We start from the raw sequence: 24,470 nt of genomic DNA, 5'->3' as shown, positions 1-24,470 counted from the left end.
TCACACACTGTTGCTGGTATTTTGGCCCATTCCTCCATGCAGATCTCCACTAGAGCAGTGATGTTTTGGGGCTGTTGCTGGGCAACACGGACTTTCAACTCCCTCCAAAGATTTTCTATGGGGTTGAGATCTGCAGACTGGCTAGGCCACTCCAGGACCTTGAAATGCTTCTTACGAAGCCACTCCTTCGTTGCCCGGGCGGTGCGTTTGGGATCATTGTCATGCTGAAAGACCTAGCCACGTTTCATCTTCAATGCCCTTGCTGATGGAAGGAGGTTTTCATTCAAAATCTCACGATACATGGCCCCATTCATTCTTTCCTTTACACGGATCAGTCGTCCTGGTCCCTTGCAGAAAAACAGCTCCAAAGCATGATGTTTCCACCCCCTTCACAGTAGGCACGGTGTTCTTTGGATGCAACTCAGCATTCTTTGTCCTCCAAACACGACGAGTTGAGTTGTTACCAAAAAGTTATATTTTGGTTTCATCTGACCATATGACATTCTCCCAATCATCTTCTTCTGGATCATCCAAACGCTCTCTAGCAAACTTCAGACAGGCCTGGACATGTACTGGCTTAAGAAGGGGGACACGTCTGGCACTGCAGGATTTGAGTCCCTGGTGGCGTAGTGTGTTACTGATGGTAGGCTTTGTTACTTTGGTCCCAGCTCTCTGCAGGTCATTCACTAGGTCCTCCCGTGTGGTTCTGGGATTTTTGCTCACCGTTCTTGTGATCATTTTGACCCCACGAGGTGAGATCTTGCGTGGAGCCCCAGATAGAGGGAGATTATCAGTGGTCTTGTATGTCTTCCATTTCCTAATAATTGCTCCCACAGTTGATTTCTTCAAACCAAGCTGCTTACCTATTGCAGATTCAGTCTTCCCAGCCTGGTGCAGGTCTACAATTTTGTTTCTGGTGTACTTTAACAGCTCTTTGGTTTGGCCATAGTGGAGTTTGGAGTGTGACTGTTTGAGGTTGTGGACAGGTGTCTTTTATACTGATAACAAGTTCAAACAGGTGCCATTAATACAGGTAACGAGTGGGGGACAGAGGAGCCTCTTAAAGAAGAAGTTACAGGTCTGTGAGAGCCAGAAATCTTGCTTGTTTGTAGGTGACCAAATACTTATTTTCCACCATAATTTGCAAATAAATTCATTAAAAATCCTACAATGTGATTTTCTGGATTTTTTTTCTTATTTTGTCTTTCATAGTTGAAGTGTACCTATGATGAAAATTACAGGTCACATCTTTTTAAGTGGGAAAACTTGCACAACTGGTGGCTGACTAAATACTTTTTTGCCCCACTGTACAGTGTGTGCAAATTAAGTAATATTAGGGAGGTAAGGCAATAAATAGGCCACAGTGGCAAAATAATTATAATATAGCAATTAAACACTGGAGTGATAGATGTGCAGAAGATGAATGTGCAAGTAGAGATACTGGGGTGCCAAAGGAGAAAAAAAAACAATATAGGGATGAGGTAGTTGGGTGGGCTATTTACAGATGGGCTATGTACAGGTGCAATGATCTGTAAGCTGCTCTGACAGCTGAGGCTTACAGTTAGAGGGAGATATAAGACTACAGCTTCAGTGATTTTTGCAATTCGTTCCAGTCATTGGCAGCATAGAACTGGAAGGAAAGGCGGCCAAAGGAAGTGTTGGCTTTGGGGATGACCAGTGCAATGTACCTGCTGGAGCGCGTGCTATGTGTGGGTGTTGCTATGGTGACCAGTGAGCTGAGATAAGGCGGGGCTTTACCTAGCAAAGACTTATAGATGACCTGGAGCCTGTGGGTTTGGCAACGGATATGTAGTGAGTGCCAGCCAACGAGAGCATACTGGTCGCAGTGGTGGGTAGTATATAGGGCTTTCGTGATAAAACGGATGACACTGATAGCAAACTGGATGTAGTCTGAGTAGAGTGTTGGGGGCTATTTTGTAAATGACATGGCTAAAGTCAAGGATCGGTAGGATAGTCAGTTTTACGAGGGTATGTTTGGCGGATTGAGTGAAGGAGGCTTTGTTGCAAAATAGGAAGCCGATTCTAGATTTAATTTTGGATTGGAGATGCTTAATGTGAGTCTGAAAGGAGAGTTTACAGTCTAACCAGACACCTAGGTATTTGTAGTTGTCCACGTATTCTAGGTCAGAACCGTCCAGAGTAGTAATGCTTGTTGGGCGGGAGGATGCGGGCAGCAATCGGTTGAAGAGCATGCACTTAGTTTTACTAGCATTTAAAAGCAGTTGCAGACCATGGACGGAGGGTTATATGGTGTTGAAGCACATTTGGAGGTTTGTTAGCACAGTGTCCAAAAAAAGGACAGATGTATACAGAATGGTGTCGTCTGCGTAGAGATGGATCAGAGAATCACCAGCAGCAAGAGCGACATCATATACAGAGAAAAGAGTCGGCCCGAGAATTGAACCCTGTGGCACCCCCATAGAGACTGCCAGGGGTCCGGACAACAGGCCCTCCGATTTGACACACTGAACTCTATCTGAGAAGTAGTTGGTGAACCAGGCGAGGCAGTCATTTGAGAAGCCAAGGCTATTGAGTCTGCCGATAAGAATTCAGTGACTGACAGAGTCGAAAGCCTTGGCCAGGTCGATGAATACGGCTACACAGTATTATCTTTTATCGATGGAGGTTATGATATCGTTTAAGGCCTTGAGCGTGGGCTCGGAAACCAGATTGCATAGCAGAGAAGGTACGGTGGGATTCGAAATGGTCGGTGACCTGTTTGTTAACTTGGCTTTCGAAGACCTTGGAAAGGCAGAGTAGGATAGAGATAGGTCTGTAACAGTTTGCGTCTAGAGTGTCTTCTCCTTTGAAGAAGGGGATGACCGCGGCAGCTTTCCAATCTTTGGGGATCTCAGACGATACAAAAGAGAGGTTGAGCAGGCTAGTAATAGGGGTTGCAACAATTGTGGTGGATAATTTTAGAAAGAGAGAGGCTAGACAATCTGGACTATCTGATTTGTAGGGGTCCAGATTTTGCAGCTATTTCAGAACATCAGCTATCTGGATTTGGGTGAAGGAGAAATGAGGGAGGCTTGGGCGAGTTGCTGTGGGGGGGTGCAGGGCAGTTGACCAGGGTAGGGGTAGCCAGGTGGAAAGCTTGGCCATCCGTAGAAAAATGCTTATTGAAATTCTTGATTATCATTGATTTATCGGTGGTGACAGTGTTTCCTAGCCTTAGTGCAGTGGTCAGCTGGGAGGTGTCACGAATCCCGTTTCCTGAGTCTGTTTTTGCCTGTTCTGTCCTGGAGTGTTTTTTCCGGCGTCCTGGAACGCACCCTGTCTGGTTGCCGGGCAATGTAGCCAGTTGGGAGTTCTGATTACCCGCACCTGTATCCCATCAGCTATCTGCACACCTGGTCCTGATCATCATCTCTCCTCTTCATAAGCCCGGACCTGACATCCATTCCCTGCCGGATCGTTAGCCATGAACAGTATGTTGTGCCATAGTATCAGCCTCAAGTTGGATAGAATTTGTTTTGTTGTTTTTTACATATTGCTTGCCTTAAACTTATCTCCGTTTGTTCTGTCTTCAGTTACTCACCCGGATCATTTACCCCATTCCCGCCTGGTCGTCGGAGGATTCCGCTTCCCCATTGGATCCACCTATTTACTCCCATCAACTCACCACTGCTGCCCGCTACGCCACCTGGATATATCTACACATTCACTTGTAAATAAATACTCACCTTCTTCCTACTCTCCTTGTCCTGGTCTGCTTCTGGGTTCGATTTTGAAGAAACGTGACAGGAGGAGGTGCTCTTATTCTCCATGGACTTTACAGTGTCCCAGAATTTTTTTGAGTTTGTGCTACAGGATGCAAATTTCTGTTTGAAAAAGCTAGCCTTTGCTTTCTTAACTGACTGTGTATATTGGTTCCTAACTTCCCTGAGAAGTTGCATATCGCGGGGGCTATTTGATACTAATGCAGTATGCCACAGGAGTAAAATAAGGCTGCAATGTAACCAAATGCGGAAAAAGTCTGAATGCGCTGTATGCTTTGATTGAAACAAAATACAAGCAAGGCTAATAGTTTAATCTGCTCTAAGTCACTCACAAAACATTAATTCAAGAAAATCGAAATGCATAGGCTATTCCTATGAAACTGGTTGAGATCAATCTAATGATTGGCATGCAGGTGCAAATATTACATTTTATTGAGACTGTGTGGGCATAGGCAACATTTTAATTGGAGGATTACTTTTTGGCATTTCTACAACAGGGCTCTCCAACCATGTTTGTTCTTGGAGCTACCACCATTTAGGTTTTCATTCTAACACTAATCGAGCGCAACTGATTCAAATAATTAGCTGGTTTATAAGATGAATCGGGTTAGTCTGAAACCCTACTGTAACGAGTGCGCTGAGAGTCGGGAAGCAAGTACAGGGAGTGAGTGTTTTAGTAAAGAAACAAAACAATAAACACGATACACAAACAATGCACCGACATGAAACAAAGTCAATAACACCTGAGGAATGAACCAAGGGGAGTGACAGCTAGAGTAAAGATAATCAAGGAGGTGATGGAGTTCAGGTGAGTGTCATGAGGCCCAGGTGCGCAAGACGATGGTGACAGGTGTGTGGGATAATCAGCCACCTGACGACCTAGAGGCCGGAGAGGGAGTATACGTGACACCTACAGGACGGTAGCACTCCAGGAACAGGGTTGGAGAGCCATGATAGGCCATTCAATAGGCTACTGTTGGTAGAAACTTTGATTGAGGAAATGATGACGTCACTTACATATTTTGTGTGCTCCCTCATCTAAAAAATAGGCACTACACCACTGCAAGTAAGATCTGTAGTAGGGCTGTAGCCGTGATGTCTGTATGCTGCATGTGTTCCCTGCTGGCTTCATCCATCTGAGCAGAATTAAAAATGCTACCGTCACTTGCTCATTACGAACAGGGTAAATAAAGGACCTTGAATGACAGCACCATAGACAACTCCTCCTTTCACCGGGAGACTTCCTAACACTATTTTGATCTGCCGCTGACCACGTTTTAGCCTTCTTCTCCATTTACATTGTGTCGTAGCCTACACTGTAATTCATTAAACTGGACTGGATTATTTTACCGCACCTGCATTGCAATCCAATGAATGCAAAATGTATGCAATAAACAAAGATATGCTACAGAAGACTATATAGGTCCACTAATACAGGACTAGTAAAGTCCCAGTGCACTACTTTTGTGATTTAAAAAAAAAAGTTTATATATTTGTATTTTTCAGGGTGTGCTGCAGCACCCCTTGGCAACAGCTAATGGGGATCCTAAATAAATACTCAATACTAAATACATGGGCCTTATTACAAGCTCTACTGTCTCTGGAAGTCAGTGGATTTGCATTCTGTTGATCTAGTAAACTTGAACTCAGAGCGTTGCTTGAATTATTATTATTTTTTATTTTTTTACATCAGCTCTGTATGCAAATATCCTTCGGATAGGAATGATATATCACTAACAGCAAATTATCTTCCAGGGAGGTAGTCATCAAAACAAGTCCAACAGTACAGTCACTGTAGTATTGAAGGCTGTTGGGAGTAAAAACAGACCCAAACTACAACGTGGTCAGTACAAGGACGTGATTGCACCCACATGTGTTTCCCGGGTGATAAGCCTCGCATGCAGAGAGAGAGAGAGAGGGAGATTCATTCTCCCTAGAGAAGTTGCATCTCTTTTCACCAATCCCCTGGCATTCAAAAGCAAAAATTATATGAAATGATAATTCCTCTTTTGTAGTACTGCCTAATTTGCATAACAATGGAGGCTTTTTGGCTCCTCTCTCCCACTCTACTATGCTCTATAAGAGGCAGTGGACCGGGGTCAATCTCAAAGAGTAGATGAAAATTTGACATATGAACTTTGCAGCATTGCCATTTTGAACAGGTGTCGATTAGCAATGCCAGGTTTGAGTGGGAATGCATGCCGAGTGCAAAGCTTGTGATTTGTGAAACCAAAACAGCGAAAGACCAACTTCCGTATGGTTCTGTTTTCTTGAGCCTTACCAACATGTTGCCCTATGAAAACAATAAATTGTCTTGTTGAGAAAACCTACAGTAGCTGAGACAGGTGTATCAAGTTTCACAGTCACACGGAAGTCACAGATCCTATACTGATATCTGATATGACAAGCCATACAAATCCACATTAGAACATTTTGCAGTTTTGATTTTGTTATTATGTCTGAGCAAATAACAGCATTAACCATGGCAAAATACATAGAACTGCAGGAAATTATCTTTAAAATTGCAACATTTAATTCAGCTCCACAGCAAAATGTGTAGAATTGTATCAAATTAGATCTAAAACTTCACAAATGTCTCTCATCTACATGGAGAAATGTGTAGAATTGCTTTAAATTGCCTTAAAATGCAAAAATGTCTCTACACCGCCAAGATGGGGCCTCTAAAATCCAGCCGCGACAACAGGCCAACTGTGGGCATTGCCACGCCCCCCACCACACGCCTGTCACACCCACCACCTAAGCCTTTTTTTTATCCATAAAAAACACGGCACTACACTTACATATACACTGACACACACAGAGACGAACACACCAAGGAGCTAGGGCACATCTTAAAGCGCAGCTTCTACATGACTTGAGAATGGGAAGCTTACAGGTCTTTGGAGAATTGTCCGCCACATACTGACAACGTGCCAGAGAGCCAGAGCTGCAGCTTTGGAAATGCATGGGAGATGAGTATTTACCATAAAGTAGTGTGAAAGTACCAGGTTTTGACCACTAGATGCCGCTGTTCCTGCTATACCAACACACTCTTTTATCCATTTTGCTGGTCTCTTGTGTTTATTAAATAGATCACAGCATTTATTTTGCAACTTTGGGTAGAACACGAATAGATGTGGCTCATGATTGGTACACTAGGGCTTCTGAGTGGCACAGCAGTCTAAGGCACTGCATTTCAGTACTAGAGGCGTCACTACAGACCCTGGTTCAATTCCAGGCTGTATCACAACCGGCTGTTGTTGGGAGTCCCAGGGCTGTGCACAACTGGCCCAGTGTTATCCGGATTAGGGTTTGGCTGGGGTAGGCTGTCATTGTAAATAAGAATTTGTTCTTAACTGACTTGCCTAGTTAAATAAAACATTGTGTGGTCATCCTCACACGTCCTCCATGAAATGCCCAGATGGCATCCCCAGCCGCGCCCTCAGAGCATGCGCAGACCAGCTGGCCGGTGTGTTTACGGACATATTCAATCAATCCCTATACCAGTCTGCTGTTCCCACATGCTTCAAGAGGGCCACCATTGTTCCTGTTCCCAAGAAAGCTAAGGTAACTGAGCTAAATGACTACCGCCCCGTAGCACTCACATCCGTCATCATGAAGTGCTTTGAGAGACTAGTCAAGGACCATATCACCTCCACCCTACCTGACACCCTAGACCCACTCCAATTTGCTTACCGCCCAAATAGGTCCACAGACGATGCAATCTCAACCACACTGCACACTGCCCTAACCCATCTGGACAAGAGGAATACCTATGTGAGAATGCTGTTCATCGACTACAGCTCGGCATTCAACACCATAGTACCCTCCAAGCTCGTCATCAAGCTCGAGACCCTGGGTCTCGACCCCGCCCTGTGCAACTGGGTACTGGACTTCCTGACGGGCCGCCCCCAGGTGGTGAGGGTAGGCAACAACATCTCCTCCCCGCTGATCCTCAACACTGGGGCCCCACAAGGTTGCGTTCTGAGCCCTCTCCTGTACTCCCTGTTCACCCACGACTGCGTGGCCACGCACGCCTCCAACTCAATCATCAAGTTTGCGGACGACACAACAGTGGTAGGCTTGATTACCAACAACGATGAGACGGCCTACAGGGAGGAGGTGAGGGCCCTCGGAGTGTGGTGTCAGGAAAACAACCTCACACTCAACGTCAACAAAACTAAGGAGATGATTGTGGACTTCAGGAAACAGCAGAGGGAACACCCCCCTATCCACATCGATGGAACAGTAGTGGAGAGGGTAGCAAGCTTTAAGTTCCTCGGCATACACATCACAGACAAACTGAATTGGTCCACTCACACAGACAGCATCGTGAAGAAGGCGCAGCAGCGCCTCTTCAACCTCAGGAGGCTGAAGAAATTCGGCTTGTCACCAAAAGCACTCACAAACTTCTACAGATGCACAATCGAGAGCATCCTGGCGGGCTGTATCACCGCCTGGTATGGCAACTGCACCGCCCTCAACCGTAAGGCTCTCCAGAGGGTAGTGAGGTCTGCACAACGCATCACCGGGGGCAAACTACCTGCCCTCCAGGACACCTACACCACCCGATGTCACAGGAAGGCCATAAAGATCATCAAGGACATCAACCACCCGAGCCACTGCCTGTTCACCCCGCTATCATCCAGAAGGCGAGGTCAGTACAGGTGCATCAAAGCTGGGACCGAGAGACTGAAAAACAGCTTCTATCTCAAGGCCATCAGACTGTTAAACAGCCACCACTAACACTGAGTGGCTGCTGCCAACACACTGACACTGACTCAACTCAAGCCACTTTAATAATGGGAATTGATGGGAAATGATGTAAATATATCACTAGCCACTTTAAACAATGCTACCTTATATAAATGTTACTTACCCTACATTATTCATCTCATATGCATACGTATATACTGTACTCTATATCATCGACGGTATCCTTATGTAATACATGTATCACTAGCCACTTTATACTATACTATGCCACTTTGTTTACATACTCATCTCATTTGTACATACTGTACCCGATACCATCTACTGTATCTTGCCTATGCTGCTCTGTACCATCACTCATTCATATATCCTTATGTACATATTCTTTATCCCCTTACACTGTGTACAAGACAGTAGTTTTGGAATTGTTAGTTAGATTACTTGTTATTACTGCATTGTCGGAACTAGAAGCACAAGCATTTCGCTACACTCGCATTAACATCTGCTAACCATGTGTATGTGACAAATAAAATTTGATTTGATTTGATTTGATTTGAAAGCAAATACTTCTGTCCTTCTCTTAGCAACCTAATACTGACTGACTGCTGAGAGCCCTATCCTGGCAAACAAGGATCATCTGGGGCAAAAATACATTCATAGCTTTCAGAAGCATAATAATGCACTTCAGTCAAATTCAACTTCTTCCTATTTTGATGATCTTTGAATACATTTGGACATATGACTTGAGTAATAGATTATCACACACTTCTCAGGATTCTCTGCAGGATGTTCTGCAGAATGAACTGCTCATAAGAGTCCGTAATAGTAAAGGTACTGACGATTACTTGGTTTTATTTACATCTCGGTCATCTCTTTTTTTCTGACTGGCCACTCATACTAATTAAGCTGAACCAATTTAACCACTCTGAGCATCCGAGTGTGTCAATGGGTTAGCTCTCTCCGTGTCACTCTGCTCCTGATGGGAAAGATGCTGTTTCCTCCTCTATTCCTCTGCATTGTTTCAACACACTCATAGAGTGAAACTATCATCTCCATGTCACTGTGACACCGTGACACCACTACATGCTCAGAGCTCTGTCAGCCATTGCCCCAGAAGCCACCAATTTCAAGCTGTTTGTGTGTGTGTGTGTGTGTGTGTTCTGCAAAGAGTCACCATATACTGAAACATCAGTCAACCAATGACTGCCTACTGTTATATAAAAAATAAAACAAACTTCAATTTAACAGCTGACCCCTGTGCCATGTCACTGTTGTAATTTAGAAAAGTAGGCCTAAATAACATTAAAATGAAATTGTAGGGGTATATGATAATTTGATATCCCTTCATGCTTTTATATTGTTGATATTTGTAAATTGACAAATTATTTAATGCCACAGCCACCCATGATTACAATGGAATTATGGCAACCAAATATATACCAGTGACTTGCAGTGTTTTGAAACATTGGTCAATACATTACTGCATCAAAGCTACTAGAGTGCTGCTTTTCCTTTACTGTTTATCCATATGTGACAGGATGAAATTTGTTCCATGAGAGCACGCACACACACACGCACGCACACACACACACACACACACAAACGAGCTCTGACTGACTGAACGTTTTGGATCACCTGCCTGCTATTTTAAGACTGACCCATAAATATCACCGTGAATAACCGTTACACCTAAACAACCAATGTGACCAGCCTCCCAGTGAAGACGAAGTAGTAGCCACACTAGCCTTATATAATAGAGCAGCAATTCATTACATAAACTTGAACCATTTGGTCAATGTAAAGCGAATTGTTCACACGCTGATTGAACATGCGCTGGGATGGTTCCTCATCAGAGAAAGTGGAACATCACTATACACGACATAGAACGCAATTATGAAGTTTCACCTGAGAGTAATGGAAATGAATGAAAACAAAACGTACAGGATAGCCTAACGCTACTCTCAAAAACACAACAAGCCCGCTTAGGTAGCCAAAACAAACACGCAATTATGAAATCGCATAGGGGTTCAGTGAGCAAATGCAAATACGACTGTGCAATGTATACAGCTAGGCTGTATATCGGCAGACACTAATAGATAGGATCAATACATTTACTTCCTACTGTAAACATGTTATCGTTCAGTTAACTCAAACAAAACAAATAAGTGTTTCTGCAAACACTCAACTTACCCATTCCAAAACGCGGATAAATCCAAGGGGTAATTTAAGCACTTGAAACGTTCCAACAGACACGAGCTAAGGGAATAATGACAACAACAATGACATGGAAACAAAAACTATATTGTTAATCAAATAGCCATAACTATTAGTATATAATTTGACTAATTTGAATAATGGCCTTTTAACGCACATTATTTTGAGACCTGACCAAACACCATTTACAATCCATAAACATACCTGGTTAGCTGATTCCATTTTCAAAATACTTATCTACTTGTTCAGTAAGACGTACACAATTTTACAGTGCTACCCAAACCGACTGATGTCTGTGCCTCGCGCAAAAGACTCTCGGCTTTAATTGCTACTGCACGGAAAAAACCGAGCTCTATTCGGCTTGTTGAAAAATAAAACACCATAGAGACAGACTGGGATTGGCTTCACGGAAATAAACGATGGCGTCCACATTTGCCGATTGTAACTGCCTCTCCTCCCCACGTCGGAGATGGTTGAGGGGATGTGATTGTATCTCTCGTGCATTAATGTTGGATCGAGGCACCACGCATTGTAAGGTCATATAAGTAGAAATATACAGTACCCGTCAAAAGTTTGGACACACCTACTCATTCAAATCAAATCCAATTGTATTTGTCACATATGTCAAATACAACAGGTGTAGGTAGACCTTATAGTGAAATGCTTACTTACAAGCCCTTATAACCAACAATGCCGTTTTAAGAAAATAAGTATTATGTAAAAAAATACATACACTACCGGTCCAAAGTTTTAGAACACCTACTCCTTCAAGGATTTGTCTTTATTTTTTACTATTTTCTCCATTGTAGAATAATAGGGAAAACATCAAAACTATGAAATAACACATATGGAATCATGTAGTAACCAAAAAAGTGTTAAACAAATCAAAATATATTTTATATTTAAGATTCATCAAATAGCCACCCTTTGCATTGACGACTGCTTTGCACCCTCTTGGCATTCTCAGCTTCATGAGGTAGTCACCTGGAATGTATTTCAATTAACAGGTGTGCCTTCTTAAACGTTAATTTGTGGAATTTCTTTCCTTCTTAATGCGTTTGAGCCATTCAGTTGTATTGTGACAAGGTAGGGGGTAAACAGAAGATAGCCCTATTTGGTAAAAGACCAAGTCCATTTTATGGCAAGAACAGCTCAAATAAGCTAAAAGAAACGACAGTCCATCATTACTTTAATACATGAAGGTCAGTCAATACGGAACATTTCAAGGACTTTGAAAGTTTCTTCAAGTGCAGTCGCAAAAACCATCAAGCGCTATGATGAAACTGGCTCTCATGAGGAATGGAAGACCCAGAGTTACCTCTGCTGCAGAGGATAAGTTTATTCGAGTTACCAGCCTCAGAAATTGCAGCACAAATAAATGCAACACAGAGTTCAAGTAACAGACACATCTCAACATAAACTGTTCAGAGGAGACTTTGTGAACCAGGCCTTCATGGTTAAATTGCTGCAAAGAAACCACTTCTAAAGGACACCATCAAGAAGAAGAGACTTGCTTTGGCCAAGAAACACGAGCAATGGACATTAGACCGGTGGAAATTTGTCCTTTGTTCTGGAGTCCAAATTGAATACTTTTGGTTCCAACTGTCATGTCTTTGTGAGACGTGATGTGGGTAAACGGATGATTTCAGCATGTGTATTTCCCACCGTAAAGCATGGAGGAGGAGGCGTTATAGTGTGGGGGTGCTTTGCTGGTGACACTGTCTGTGATTTATTTAGAATTCAATGTACACTTAACCAGCATGGCTACCACAGCATTCTGCATCAATACGCCATCCCATCTGGTTTGGGCTTAGTGGGACTATCATTTGTTTTTCAACAGGACAATGACCCAAATCACATCTCTAGGCTGTGTAAGGGCTATTTGACCAAGAAGGAGAGTGATGGAGTGCTGCATCAGATGACCTGGCCTCCACAATCTCCGACCTCAACCAAATTGAGATGGTTTGGGATGAGTCAGACCGCAGAGTGAAGGATAAGCAGCCAATAAGTGTTCAGCATATGTGGGAACTCCTTCAAGACTGTTAAAAAAGCATTCCAGGTGACTACCTCATGAAGCTGGTTGAGAGAATACAAAGCTGTCATCAAGGCCAAGGGTGGCTACTTTGAAGAATCTAAAATGCATCATATATTTTGATTTGTTCAACAGTTTTTTGGTTACTACTTGATTCCATATGTGTTATTTCATAGTTTTGATGTCTTCACTATTATTCTACAATGTAGAAAATACTAAAAATAAAGAAAAACCCTACAAACCCTACTACCCTTGTGACCATCACTCTAGCCCATTCAAGATGAGCCTGTCATCTTCTGCCAGTCTCAAATTGCTGTACTTTGTGCAGAATAATAACACCCAAATCACCATGGCTCTAAAAGCCTCAAAAGTGACTATATATACACTTAGTATACAAAACATTAAGAGCACCTGCTCTATCCGTGACATACTGACCAGGTGAAAGCTATGATCCCTTATTGATGTCACTTGTTAAATCTACTTCAATCAGTGTGGATGAAAGGGAGGAGACAGGTTAAAAAATGATTTTTGAGACAATTGAGACATGGATTGTGTATGTATGCTATTCAGAGGGGGAATGGGCAAGACAAAATATTTATGTGCCTTTGAACGGGGTAGTATGTGCCAGACGCAACAGTTTGTGCCAAGAACTGCAATTCTGCTGGGTTTTTCACATTATATTTAGGCAACTTCTATTACTTGTAGGCTACATATACTGTACAGTGGGGCAAAAAAGTATTTAGTCAGCCACCAATTGTGCAAGTCCTCCCACTTAAAAAGATGAGAGAGGCCTGTAATTTTCATCATAGGTAGACTTCAACTATGACAGACAAAATTAGAAAAAAAATCCAGAAAATCACATTGTAGGATTTTTAATGAATTTATTTGCAAATTATGGTGGAAAATAAGTATTTGGTCACCTACAAACAAGCAAGATTTCTGGCTCTCATAGACCTGTAACTTCTTCTTTAAGAGGCTCCCCTGTCCTCCACTCGTTACCTGTATTAATGGCACCTGTTTGAACTTGTTATCAGTATAAAAGACACCTGTCCACATCCTCAAAGAGTCACACTCCAAACTCCACTATGGCCAAGACCAAAGAGCTGTCAAAGGACACCAGAAAAAAAATTGTGGACCTGCACCAGGCTGGGAAGACTGATTCTGCAATAGGTAAGCAGCTTGGTTTGAAGAAATCAACTGTGGGAGCAATTATTAGGAAATGGAAGACATACAAGACCACTGATAATCTCCCTCGATCTGGAGCTCCAAGCAAGATCTCACCCCATGGGGTCAAAATGATCACAAGAACGGTGAGCAAAAATCCCAGAACCACACGGGGGGACCTAGTGAATGACCTGCAGAGAGCTGGGACCAAAGTAACAAAGCCTACCATCAGTAACACACTACGCCGCCAGGGACTCAAATCCTGCAGTGCCATACGTGTCCCCCTGCTTAAGCCAGTACATGTCCAGGCCCGTCTGAAGTTTGCTAGAAAGCAATTGGATGATCCAGAAGAAGATTGGGAGAATGTCATATGGTCAGATGAAACCAAAATATAACTTTTTGGTAAAAATTCAACTCGCCGTGTTTGGAGGACAAAGAATGCTGAGTTGCATCCAAAGAACACCATACCTACTGTGAAGCATGGGGGTGGAAACATCATGCTTTGGAGCTGTTTTTCTGCAAAGGGACCAGGACGACTGATCCGTGTAAAGGAAAGAATGAATGGGGTCATGTAGCGTGAGATTTTGAGTGAAAACCTCCTTCCATCAGCAAGGGCATTGAAGATGAAACGTGACTGGGTCTTTCAGCATGACAATGATCCCAAACGCACCGCCCGGGCAACGAAGGAGTGGCTTCGTAAGAAGCATTTCAAGGTCCTGGAGTGGCCTAGCCAGTCTCCAGACCTCAACCCCATAGAAAATCTTTGGAAGGAGTTGAAAGTCCGTGTTGCCCAGCAACAGCCCCAAAACATCACTGCTCTAGAGGAGATCTGATTGGAGGAATGGGCCAAAATACCAGCAACAGTGTGTGAAAACCTTGTGAAGACTTACAGAAAACGTTTGACCTCTGTCATTGCCAACAAAGAGTATATAACAAAGTACTGAGGTAAACTTTTGTTATTGACCAAATACTTATTTTCCACCATCCTTTGCAAATAAATTCATAAAAAATCCTACAATGTGATTTTCTGGATTTTTTTTTTTTCATTTTGTCTGTCATGAAGTGTACCTATGATGAAAATTACAGGCCTCTCTCATCTTCTATATTCCAATTGTACGTGCATGGTTCTGAGAATTCTGTTGTACTGAAGGATCCCCTGTTTGAAGCCCAGGCAAACAGTCAGCATGGCTGTCGGCTTAACACAGTCCAAGGGCCAATAGGAACGTGACTCAGACTCACTGAAGCCATAATGTTATGTAATGTGGAGCAGGGACTGTTTCCAAGACTGAGTTGTACTCCTGTTTAGTCACAGTGTACAGTCATATTTAAATGCATGGGTGAAATATATTTTGCCTGACATAAAAATGTGTTTGATTCTCTGTGTGTGACTATTGTGATGAAACAGAACCCTGTTTTTCCTTGTCTTTTTCTGTTGATATGATCATACCTTTCTATGCGATAGCCATTCCTAGCCAGCCCGCTGAAGGTTGAGCAATTTGTCTTCTAATTAGCCAGCCGAGGCAGAGAGAAGAGAGCTGGACTGTAAACTACCTGCAGGCAAGATGATGGTGAGCGAGGATTCCTGATTCTGCCACAGAGATTATAATTCCAATAGAGACGAGTGAAAACCAGGCTGACAGCGTGGCTAATTTTACAACATCTCTTCTCTCACTCCAACCCTCCTTCTCCCCTTGTTTTACTCTCCTGCTCAAACACATCCCTCTCTTCTCATCTCCTTTTCTCCCTCTCTCTCTCCCTCTCTCTCTCACACTCTCTCTACCTCTCACGCTCTCTCTCTCTCTGCCTGCCTGAAGTGCTGTCCTAGCGATTAGGAAACTGTTAGATCTGATTGGCTAATCTTCGCACCACAGAAGATCTAAAAGAAGTCAGCAGGAAGAATAGAGGATCTCATGCATACTTTATCCATTTAGTTGGATGTGATTTTTTTCATGAGCCAAGTCACAGACAGCTGTTTCTGAAAGGGATGCCTGCCATTGGTTTTTAGATGTTGAGAATTTTACAAGCTTGCCAGGTTCAGTAAAACAATGGTCAATACAATGATTGACCATAGGGAGATATTGATGTTGACTGATATTAATATAGATAATCTCTTATCCACAGAGCACAGGTGCCTAGTGGTTAGAGCATTGGACTAGTAACCGAAAGGTTGCAAGATTGAATCACTGAGCTGACAAGGAAAAAACTGTCATTCTGCCCCTGAACAAGTTAACCCACTGTTCCCCGGTAGGCTGTCATTGAAAATAAGAATTTGTTCTTAACTGACTTACCTGGTAAAATACAGTTTTTTACAATCACTTTGGCACTAATTTCGGAACCTCGATGTCATTTTTCAAAAGTCTAGACACAAAACTCACTAGCAATGATCAAAATGCACATTTTTCAAAACTCTTAACACTTTTTCCAATTGCTTGGATACCATACACATAAAGCTAAGATCATTTGTTCATTGAACTAAAATCACCTGTTCAAAATGACACAACTTAAAATCAAAGTATTAGCATTTCAAAATGCAATTCAGACATTACATCTGAGATGACTGTCTATTCCTTTCATTACAATGATCTTACTATCAATGGATACAACTGCTCAAAATGATAAGTAACTGTTGCATTAGTCTTAATGCATAGTTTTACGGAAACTGATTAAAAATATTCCATGTTTAGATCATGAAAGATTCAGGATTACGAGATCCATTGACGCCAATTACAGTGGAATATGAACCAATTGGACTACATTATCTGTGGATGTAATATTTTATCATCATTCTTTATCAGACACTGTTTCTATGGTCCCATGTACCACTTTTCCAGACCATGTTTTCAGATTTGACATTACTGTACACTCACTGGCCACTTTATTAGGTACACCTATCTAGTAGTGGGTAGGACCCCCTTTTGCCTCCACAACAGCATGAATTATTCACGGTGTTGTACGTTAAGAGATGCCCTTCTGCACACCACTGTTTTAAACAGGTGTTATTTGAGCGTTTGTGGCCTTTCTGTTAGCTTGAATGAGTCTGGACATTCTCCTCTGTTTTTGCCCACAGAACTGCCGCTCACTGAATGTGTTCTGTTTATCGCACCATTCTCTGTAAACTCTAGAGACTGTAGTGCATAAAAATCCCAGGAAGGCAGCTGTTTCTGAGATGCTGGAACCACCATGTGTGGCATCAACAATCATACCACGGTCAAAGTTACTTAGATTACTCATCTTGCCCGTTCTAATGTTTGGTCGAACAACATCTAAAGCGCTCTACACTATATACTCTGTATATTGAGTTGCAGGCAGCCACATGATTCGCAGTTCGAATGTAACCTTCCATGATGAGCTAAATCAGGTCTGTAGAGCTGATGGCATGACCTATGTCATTGTGTGGGATAATGTCAGGTTCCACCATGCTCAAATGGTGCAAGCATGGTTTCAGGCCCAACCACAATTTATCATCCTGAAATTACCCCCATACTATCCTTCTTTAAAACACGAGTGTCAGGCATGGATTCGCCCAAAGATTCTTCCCAAGATGTTTGGCTAATGAAAACATCCATTGTGATGTGGATGAGAACCTGTGGCCAAATCCACAAAACAGAGCTGATGGAAATATAGAAGTACAGTAATCAATCTTTTGTTTTTCTTTTTACAGTACGCCAGGTGAGGAACACTGCAGTGATGTTTTACAGTAAGCCAGGTGAGGAACACTGCAGTGATGTTTTACAGTAAGCCAGGTGAGGAACACTGCAGTGATGTTTTACAGTAAGCCAGGTGAGGAACACTGCAGTGATGTTTTACAGTAAGCCAGGTGAGGAACACTGCAGTGATGTTTTACAGTAAGCCAGGTGAGGAACACTGCAGTTGATGTTTTACTGTTGTTTTTTTCTTTTTTTGTAGCTAATTATTTTTGCTTTGATTCAAAGAAACCTATGTTGTGATTTTATTGTATTTCATCAATACATTTCAGATTTTGTTCAATGATTCCACTGTGTCTGTAGTATTCTCTCTACTAGTCCTTCTACAGTGATGTATTTACGTGTAGTACCATAATAAAACACATATTTTGTACTACAATATTTAACGATCGTACGAACAACTACACAGTGAAACTATTGGTATCTTGTGTGTGGGTGATCTAAATGAATGGTCCTATGGTATTTCATGATAAATTAGTTGTTTGAACCAATGATTCTGCAAGTGCAAGGTTTCTTTAAAGATATGAATGCACAATGCAATGTTTTGAACATTGGACAGCCTGTGTTACAAGTGATGACCGTTTTGAGTTTTGTGTCTAGAGTTTTGAAAAATGACCACAAGGTTCTGAAATTAGTGCCAAAGGGATTGTAAAAAACTGTAATATATATATATATATATATATATATATATATTTAGATAATTACCAGACCAGACCACAGTCTCCAGAGTGGTCATGTCACCAACTGAAGATTCAGAGGGGCTTTTCCCCCCCAAATGTGAAAATTGACGTTTTGCCCCCCTCAGGAAGAGCCACTGTTCATTTGAAGGAAGCTGCATGTGACCGTTCCAAGGTCAACTCGCATCGCTCTACCAGCACATAGTGCCACCACCCCTCAGAGAATGCTGGGAAAAGGCTGCAAATAGATGCAAAGCAACTGAAGGAATTTTTGCAGGGATCGCAGCTGTGTCCGCTCACTCACACTCGATTTCTTCCTGCACGTTAAGATTCTGAGAAGAGGTGAATAGGGCTGATTCTGTGCCATGATAACTGTCATGTTAAAGTGATGCCCACCTACTGTCTACTGTAGCTCTTATGGGGAGTTGTCTTATCCCTATCAAAATCCTCTTGGGGTTTTAGGGGAGACTCCTTGGTGCTGGAACAGCATCCTTTCGGTTCCCCTGGATGGGAGTATCAAGGAGAATCTGTCACACACACTGGCAGGTGTCCAAACACATCACACATACCTTGACAAACTGCAAATGTGCTGCAGAGGCAGAAACGAGCACACCTGGGTTTAGTACCTGGGGGACCAGAGAGTGACAGAGGAGCTGTGTGTGTGTGTGTGTGTGTGTGTGTGTGTGTGTGTGTGTGTGTGTGTGTGTGTGTGTGTGTGTGTGTGTGTGTGTGTGTGTGTGTGTGTGTGTGTGTGTATGTGCGTGCGTACGTGTGTGTGTGTGTGTGTGTGATAAGAGAGACAGAGGGAGAGTGAAATTTGATCATTCAGATACTGGTAGGATTGTTATAACCATGTTAATATTAATGCTGACTTGAAAACAACTGGCAACTAACTTCTACTACAGTAGTCAAAATGACTGGAAACATTGTTTGTCAACTCCTCACCATAAGGGCGGGGCAATTAAAACTAGACAGTAAGAGCATCAACAAACACATTAAGGTTTAATTAGAAATGAACCAGCCACGACGATCTACACCTCTGTGTCTCTAATCAACATTTGCCTACGCAGCCAGTAGATTAGATCTCCAATTAAAGTGTTAATAACATAAAAGCTAAACTAATTGATCATATAAAGCTTTGACCAGTGGCAGTGTGGGGTGTCTTTGTCACCATAGTTACAGTGTCTCAATTAACCCAATGTCAAGAAGACATTACAGTCATAACGCCCCCTGCTGGTCACACAAAAAAGAGGTGGGAAAATATCAGAGGCTTTAGTTGAATAGCTGGGGATTATACAGACTTAAAATTGTTTTTCTTCAGCCTAAGAAAGAGTCTGTAAATGTACAGTTATAATCCTGGGATGATGATGGCAAAGCAAAAATATCCCTAAAAGGGAGTTATGTCAAGTAAATGTGTTAAGAGTGAAGGATTATGTTGTGTGTTCCTCTCTGGTTTTGGGCAGGCAGTATTATAAGAAAATACACAGTATCCATTAGTTCAGTTTTGTCACGTCCTCTTCAGTTTAGTCTCATATTCCTCTAGGGCAATAGACCAGAAGTGTGTTTTAGCACATGTGCTGACCAGCCACAGCACAGTACTCACACCTGTACCCTAACACGTGTAGCCTACTTGAGAAAAACAAATCAGTCCTGCCCCCATAACCACACCTGATACAGTAACACATGTATCATCAGGGACATGAAACCATTATTTTTCATTGATTTAACCATAATCTAGAGATCTGACAAGAGGTATTATATTCATATTCATTGAGTCTCTACTGTGGAGTACTGTTATGTTCATCATACAGGCAAACAAACACACACAAAAAACAACTGTAAGGTGCTAATCTCGGTTAACCCAGAAGTAAAATCTTGTGTAATTTGGTCAACTTCGCAGAATCTGCCCATGAGAGATGAGTACTTTGATTTTGCTCTTCCATCATCAACATAGAGTGTAAAGTCCTTATTTTATATATATATATATTTTTACTTCAGACAACTGCATGATATAAATAAATACAGGAAACTGTCAATGATATCTCCCTCGACCCATTGCCTATCTGAATTAGGATCTCTTGCTGTTGAGTTTCCTAGACACTAGGTGGCAGTTTTACTGTGCGGTGTGCTAAGTTCAGGGCTGCTTACCTTTATAGACCCCTGCAGAAGGCCTAATGTTAAGTAACCGTTAACATACGTTTTTCCTTAAACAAAACAAAGATGTGGAAGCATGATCACATACAACACAGCGTCTCACACACTAGGAGTTTGTCATTAACTGTTACCTACTTTTAAAGGCCCACCGCAATCAAACATTGGATTTTTCTGTGTTTTATATATATTTCCACGCTATGAGGTTAGAATAATACTGTGAAATTGTGAAAATTATGATAATGTCCTTTTAGTGTAAGAACTGTTTGAAACCTGAAATGTCAGCTTGTTTTGGTGGGATGGAGTTTTGGCCTGCCTGGTGACATCACCAGGTGGTAAATTAGATAAAAGACCAATAAGAAAGAGTTCCAAACCTCTCTGCTAATAACAGCTACTTTTCAGTTTCCCCCTCCTCTTCAGACCACTCCCAGACAGTCCTGGCAAAATTCATGTTTCTTTTGGACCATTTGAATTGAAAACAATCATCGTACGGTACTTTATTGTTACCCAGAAATTGAGATAAAAAATGGCTGCATTGGACCTTAAAATGGCAGACCTACCACCACTGATGCCACCGTTTTCTCAGGAATGCAATGCTTCACATTCTTAAAGCAGGTCATCATGTCTTACCTAGCTATCATTGTCATTTTTCAAGAGACACCCCGAACGACCAACGGAGAAAGTGTTCATTTAAAAGGGAAAGTGTGCCTTTGTCGTGACCTTTTTTCAGCTCTCTCTCTGTGTGGGTGAGTGATGTAATGAAAGACAGTTCCAGAGCAGGCTGTGTTAAGCTGGTGGAGCACAGAGCAGTGTTGCACTCTCTGGGTGTGGATGGAGCAGACAGCACAGTGACACTGGGAACAATTACTGTTCTTCTCCTCTGTTTAAGCCTCTTTCATATTGCACCTATTGGAGGAATTATAGCAGAGAGTAGGCCAGTCACTTATCCAGAGCAACAACTGTACAACTGGCCGGCGTCCCAGAGCACGTCCAATGTTTACAATATTGCATAGTCTGTCTCTCGTTTCCAATGGTGAGCTTTGCGGTCAATAGTATATTTTGATGAAGATCAGAGGAGCATGTATTTGATTGTCTCTCTGCTTGTCTATGTCCTTCCTCCCCTCTCCTCTGTGTGAAACCACCGTTTTTTCCTCTATTCTTTTCATAGGTATTAAGAAAGTTCTGTGCATTGCCTTGAGGCGTTCATGGTCTTTATAATAGTGTTTGATGGACTAGTATCTGAACACCTGTGTGTGATTTGCTGTTTAACAGTCTCACTACATTTTTCTTCATAGGAGAATGGGAGATACAGTATTTGGCCTCTGACAGGCTTGACGCTTTTTTGCTTATTTTCTGCAGTGAAATGTCATGGCTCAGTCATTTTGGACACCATCACATTTTTCATAGTTAGTTGTCAAACCTACAATCATGCGCCTGCAAAAACACAAAGAAATGAAACATAATTAGACACTGAAACAAAAGCCGGGAATTTGGAAATATGTCTGGTTAAATGGCATTAACCCTGGTCTCATTCTGCACCAGTAAAACAGCGTACATAATCAGGATTAACACTAGCACGATAGGGAAAACACTGACAGAGAGAGAACGAGAGAGAGGGAGAGGAGGGGGAGCTGTAGCACAGTCTATGATGATGGCCTCAAACTAAGATTGGTGATATGCAGTAACACATGTATGAAATACTCATAAACAAACATGTGCATTCAACCACAAACACACACACACATATTACAGTAGACCCACAGTCATTTCCATATGGCTCTGAGTAGACCTACACACGTCATTTGAGCTCTTGCCACGGATTGAAATACAGTGAAAACAGTCAGGTTAAAAAAATCTGAATCGCTTACCCAGATGCCTCTGATAGACAGAGCTGTTCCCACATCTGTCATTGGTCAGTAGATTTCTTCTGAGGGCACCAGGAGAAGTCGACTCTATGACAGCAGGTTTAGCCCACATGTTGCTAGGCAACTAATCCAGTGGGGAAGGAATGGGTCTATTCTCGTGACAATGACGGACAATTATCGGATGCTTATCTCTTTAAAGACGTTTTCCAGTGCATTGTTTGCAATTAAACAAAATGCATTCATCCTAACACTATTCTTTACCTGACAATATGCACTTTTTCATGTCACAGAATATTTGATTATTGGCTTTCAGCTTTGGGCCATGACTATGTCGCTTTCAAATTCTAATAATTAGATTATTTATTAGTCACATGCACAGGGTCGCAGATGTAATTGCAGGGTACAGTGCAATTCTTAAACTCAGAGCTCCAAAAGTGCAGGTAAAAAAAGAGAAGTGAATGAAACAATAATAAAAATAACAATAAATACATATTTACAACTGTAGCAATGATACATGTCTATTGGGGGGTTGGTGGTGGGGGAGCATGTAGCTTGTTGGTGGCTATTCAGCAGCCTGATGGTCTGGGGGTAGAATCTAATGGCCAGTCTGTCAGTTTTTGGCATGATGCGCCTATACTGCCCCCGTCTGAGTGATGGAAGTGGGGAGAACAGGCTGTGGCTCAGGTGACTGAGGTCCTTGATGATCGATCTTCTTGGCCATCCTACGACACCAGTGTGCACCCAATGGTGTGTTTGGCTGAACGTAGCACCCGCTGTAGAGCCTTGTGGTCAGTGGTGGTGAAGTTGATGTAGCAGGCTGTGATGCAGCCCGACAGTATGCTCTTGATGGTGCTCCTGTATAACACTGTGATGGCCCTCGGGGACAGGGATAATTTCTTCATCCTCCATCAGGGTCTACATCAGAGAGATGTAAGCTCTATAGTGGGAAATGATCACTGGGTTTTGATGTTCAGTGATTGTTTGCTTTGTTTGTGTGACATCAAATGGAGCAGCAGAATCTTCTGAATCCTTCGTTATAAATGACCATGGAAACTCTCTGCTGCTGACCTCTTAATTGTTTTGATGTCAAATTTCTATTTTGGAATGTACGGCTTATGTCTGGACTGGACTGGCTGTATAGTTGTCATCCAGCCATGGTGCACCAATGGCGTAAAGTACTTAAGTAAAACACTTTGAAGTACTATATTTTGGGTATCTGTACTTTAATATTTATCATTTTCACAACTTTTACACCACTACATTCCTTATGTACGTTTTACTCCATACATTTTCCATAACACCCAAAAAGTACCCGTTACATTTCGAATGCTTGGGCAATATGGTCCAATTCACAGACCTATCAATATAACACATTGTCATCCCTACTGCCTCTGATCTGGCAGAATCACTAAACATAAATACAGCATTTGTAAATGATGTCTGAGTGTGGGAGTGTGCCTCTGTCCGTACATTTTTTAAATTAAATCGTGGAGTATTTTAAGGGTAACTTTTCGTTTTACTTGCGTAATTTTCTATTAAGGTATCTTTACTTTTACTAAAGTATCACTGTTGAGTACTTTTTCCACCACTGGTCTGCACCTTGAAGGACCCATGATGTGGAAATGGCTTTGCACATGACAAGATGCATTTGTAGGCTCAATGCCAAATGGGGTATGAAGCCACCTGGGTGAACCCTACTGCCAGTGTACAACTGCATGTCAGCTATCACACCGTTTTATGTATCCCTTAAAGCATTGTTCAATCACATCATTGGGTAAAAAACCTCACTAAATCTTCAGAAATAAATCAACTAGATGTTTTCCAGTGATCAACTGCAGACGCCAGAGAGGCTCGTCCTTCCTAACTCCAATGATTTTTATTATATATTTTTTTATGTGGTTATCTGCTGCTGTCAATCTCCGTCTGAAATTAGCGCTGGGAAACATACAACTACCAGAGCCTCTATCTACTTTGCAGGTGTCAGGAGATGGGAGGCCAGATAGAGCCTACCCTGTGACTCCAGAGCACTGATAACCTGGAGACAGGCTGCCAAACACATCCAGTCAAATGAAAGGGTGGTTTTCCTCATCAGCTGTACTCCCCATCTTCTCCTCACATAGCCAGTTCTGTTAGCTGGATGCACATCAACACACTGCTTATTCAGTCTGGGAACAGAGACTGTGTTAATTAACTGACTGAGGAGAATC

The 24,470-nt window shown here is 42.2% G+C and overlaps 1 protein-coding gene across 1 annotated transcript in view; it reads right to left on the bottom strand.

The window, feature by feature from the left end:
• The window catches only part of LOC110494491 (synaptoporin), a 41,332-nt gene extending 30,138 nt beyond the window's left edge, over nucleotides 1–11,194 (bottom strand). The window contains exons 1-2 of the mRNA XM_021569605.2: nucleotides 10,875–11,194; nucleotides 10,647–10,712 (exon numbers count right to left, since the gene is read on the bottom strand). Coding sequence (XP_021425280.2) covers nucleotides 10,647–10,712; nucleotides 10,875–10,892 — 84 coding nt within the window. The 5' untranslated portion in view covers nucleotides 10,893–11,194. The remainder of the gene's footprint in view (nucleotides 1–10,646; nucleotides 10,713–10,874) is intronic.
• Nucleotides 11,195–24,470: the final 13,276 nt, after the last annotated feature.

This window comes from Oncorhynchus mykiss, chromosome 17 (genome assembly GCF_013265735.2).
Source record: "Oncorhynchus mykiss isolate Arlee chromosome 17, USDA_OmykA_1.1, whole genome shotgun sequence".
Classification (NCBI taxonomy): domain Eukaryota; kingdom Metazoa; phylum Chordata; class Actinopteri; order Salmoniformes; family Salmonidae; genus Oncorhynchus; species Oncorhynchus mykiss.
The sequence above is the reverse complement of the archived record's forward strand: the minus strand, read 5'-3'. Positions and strand labels throughout refer to the sequence as shown.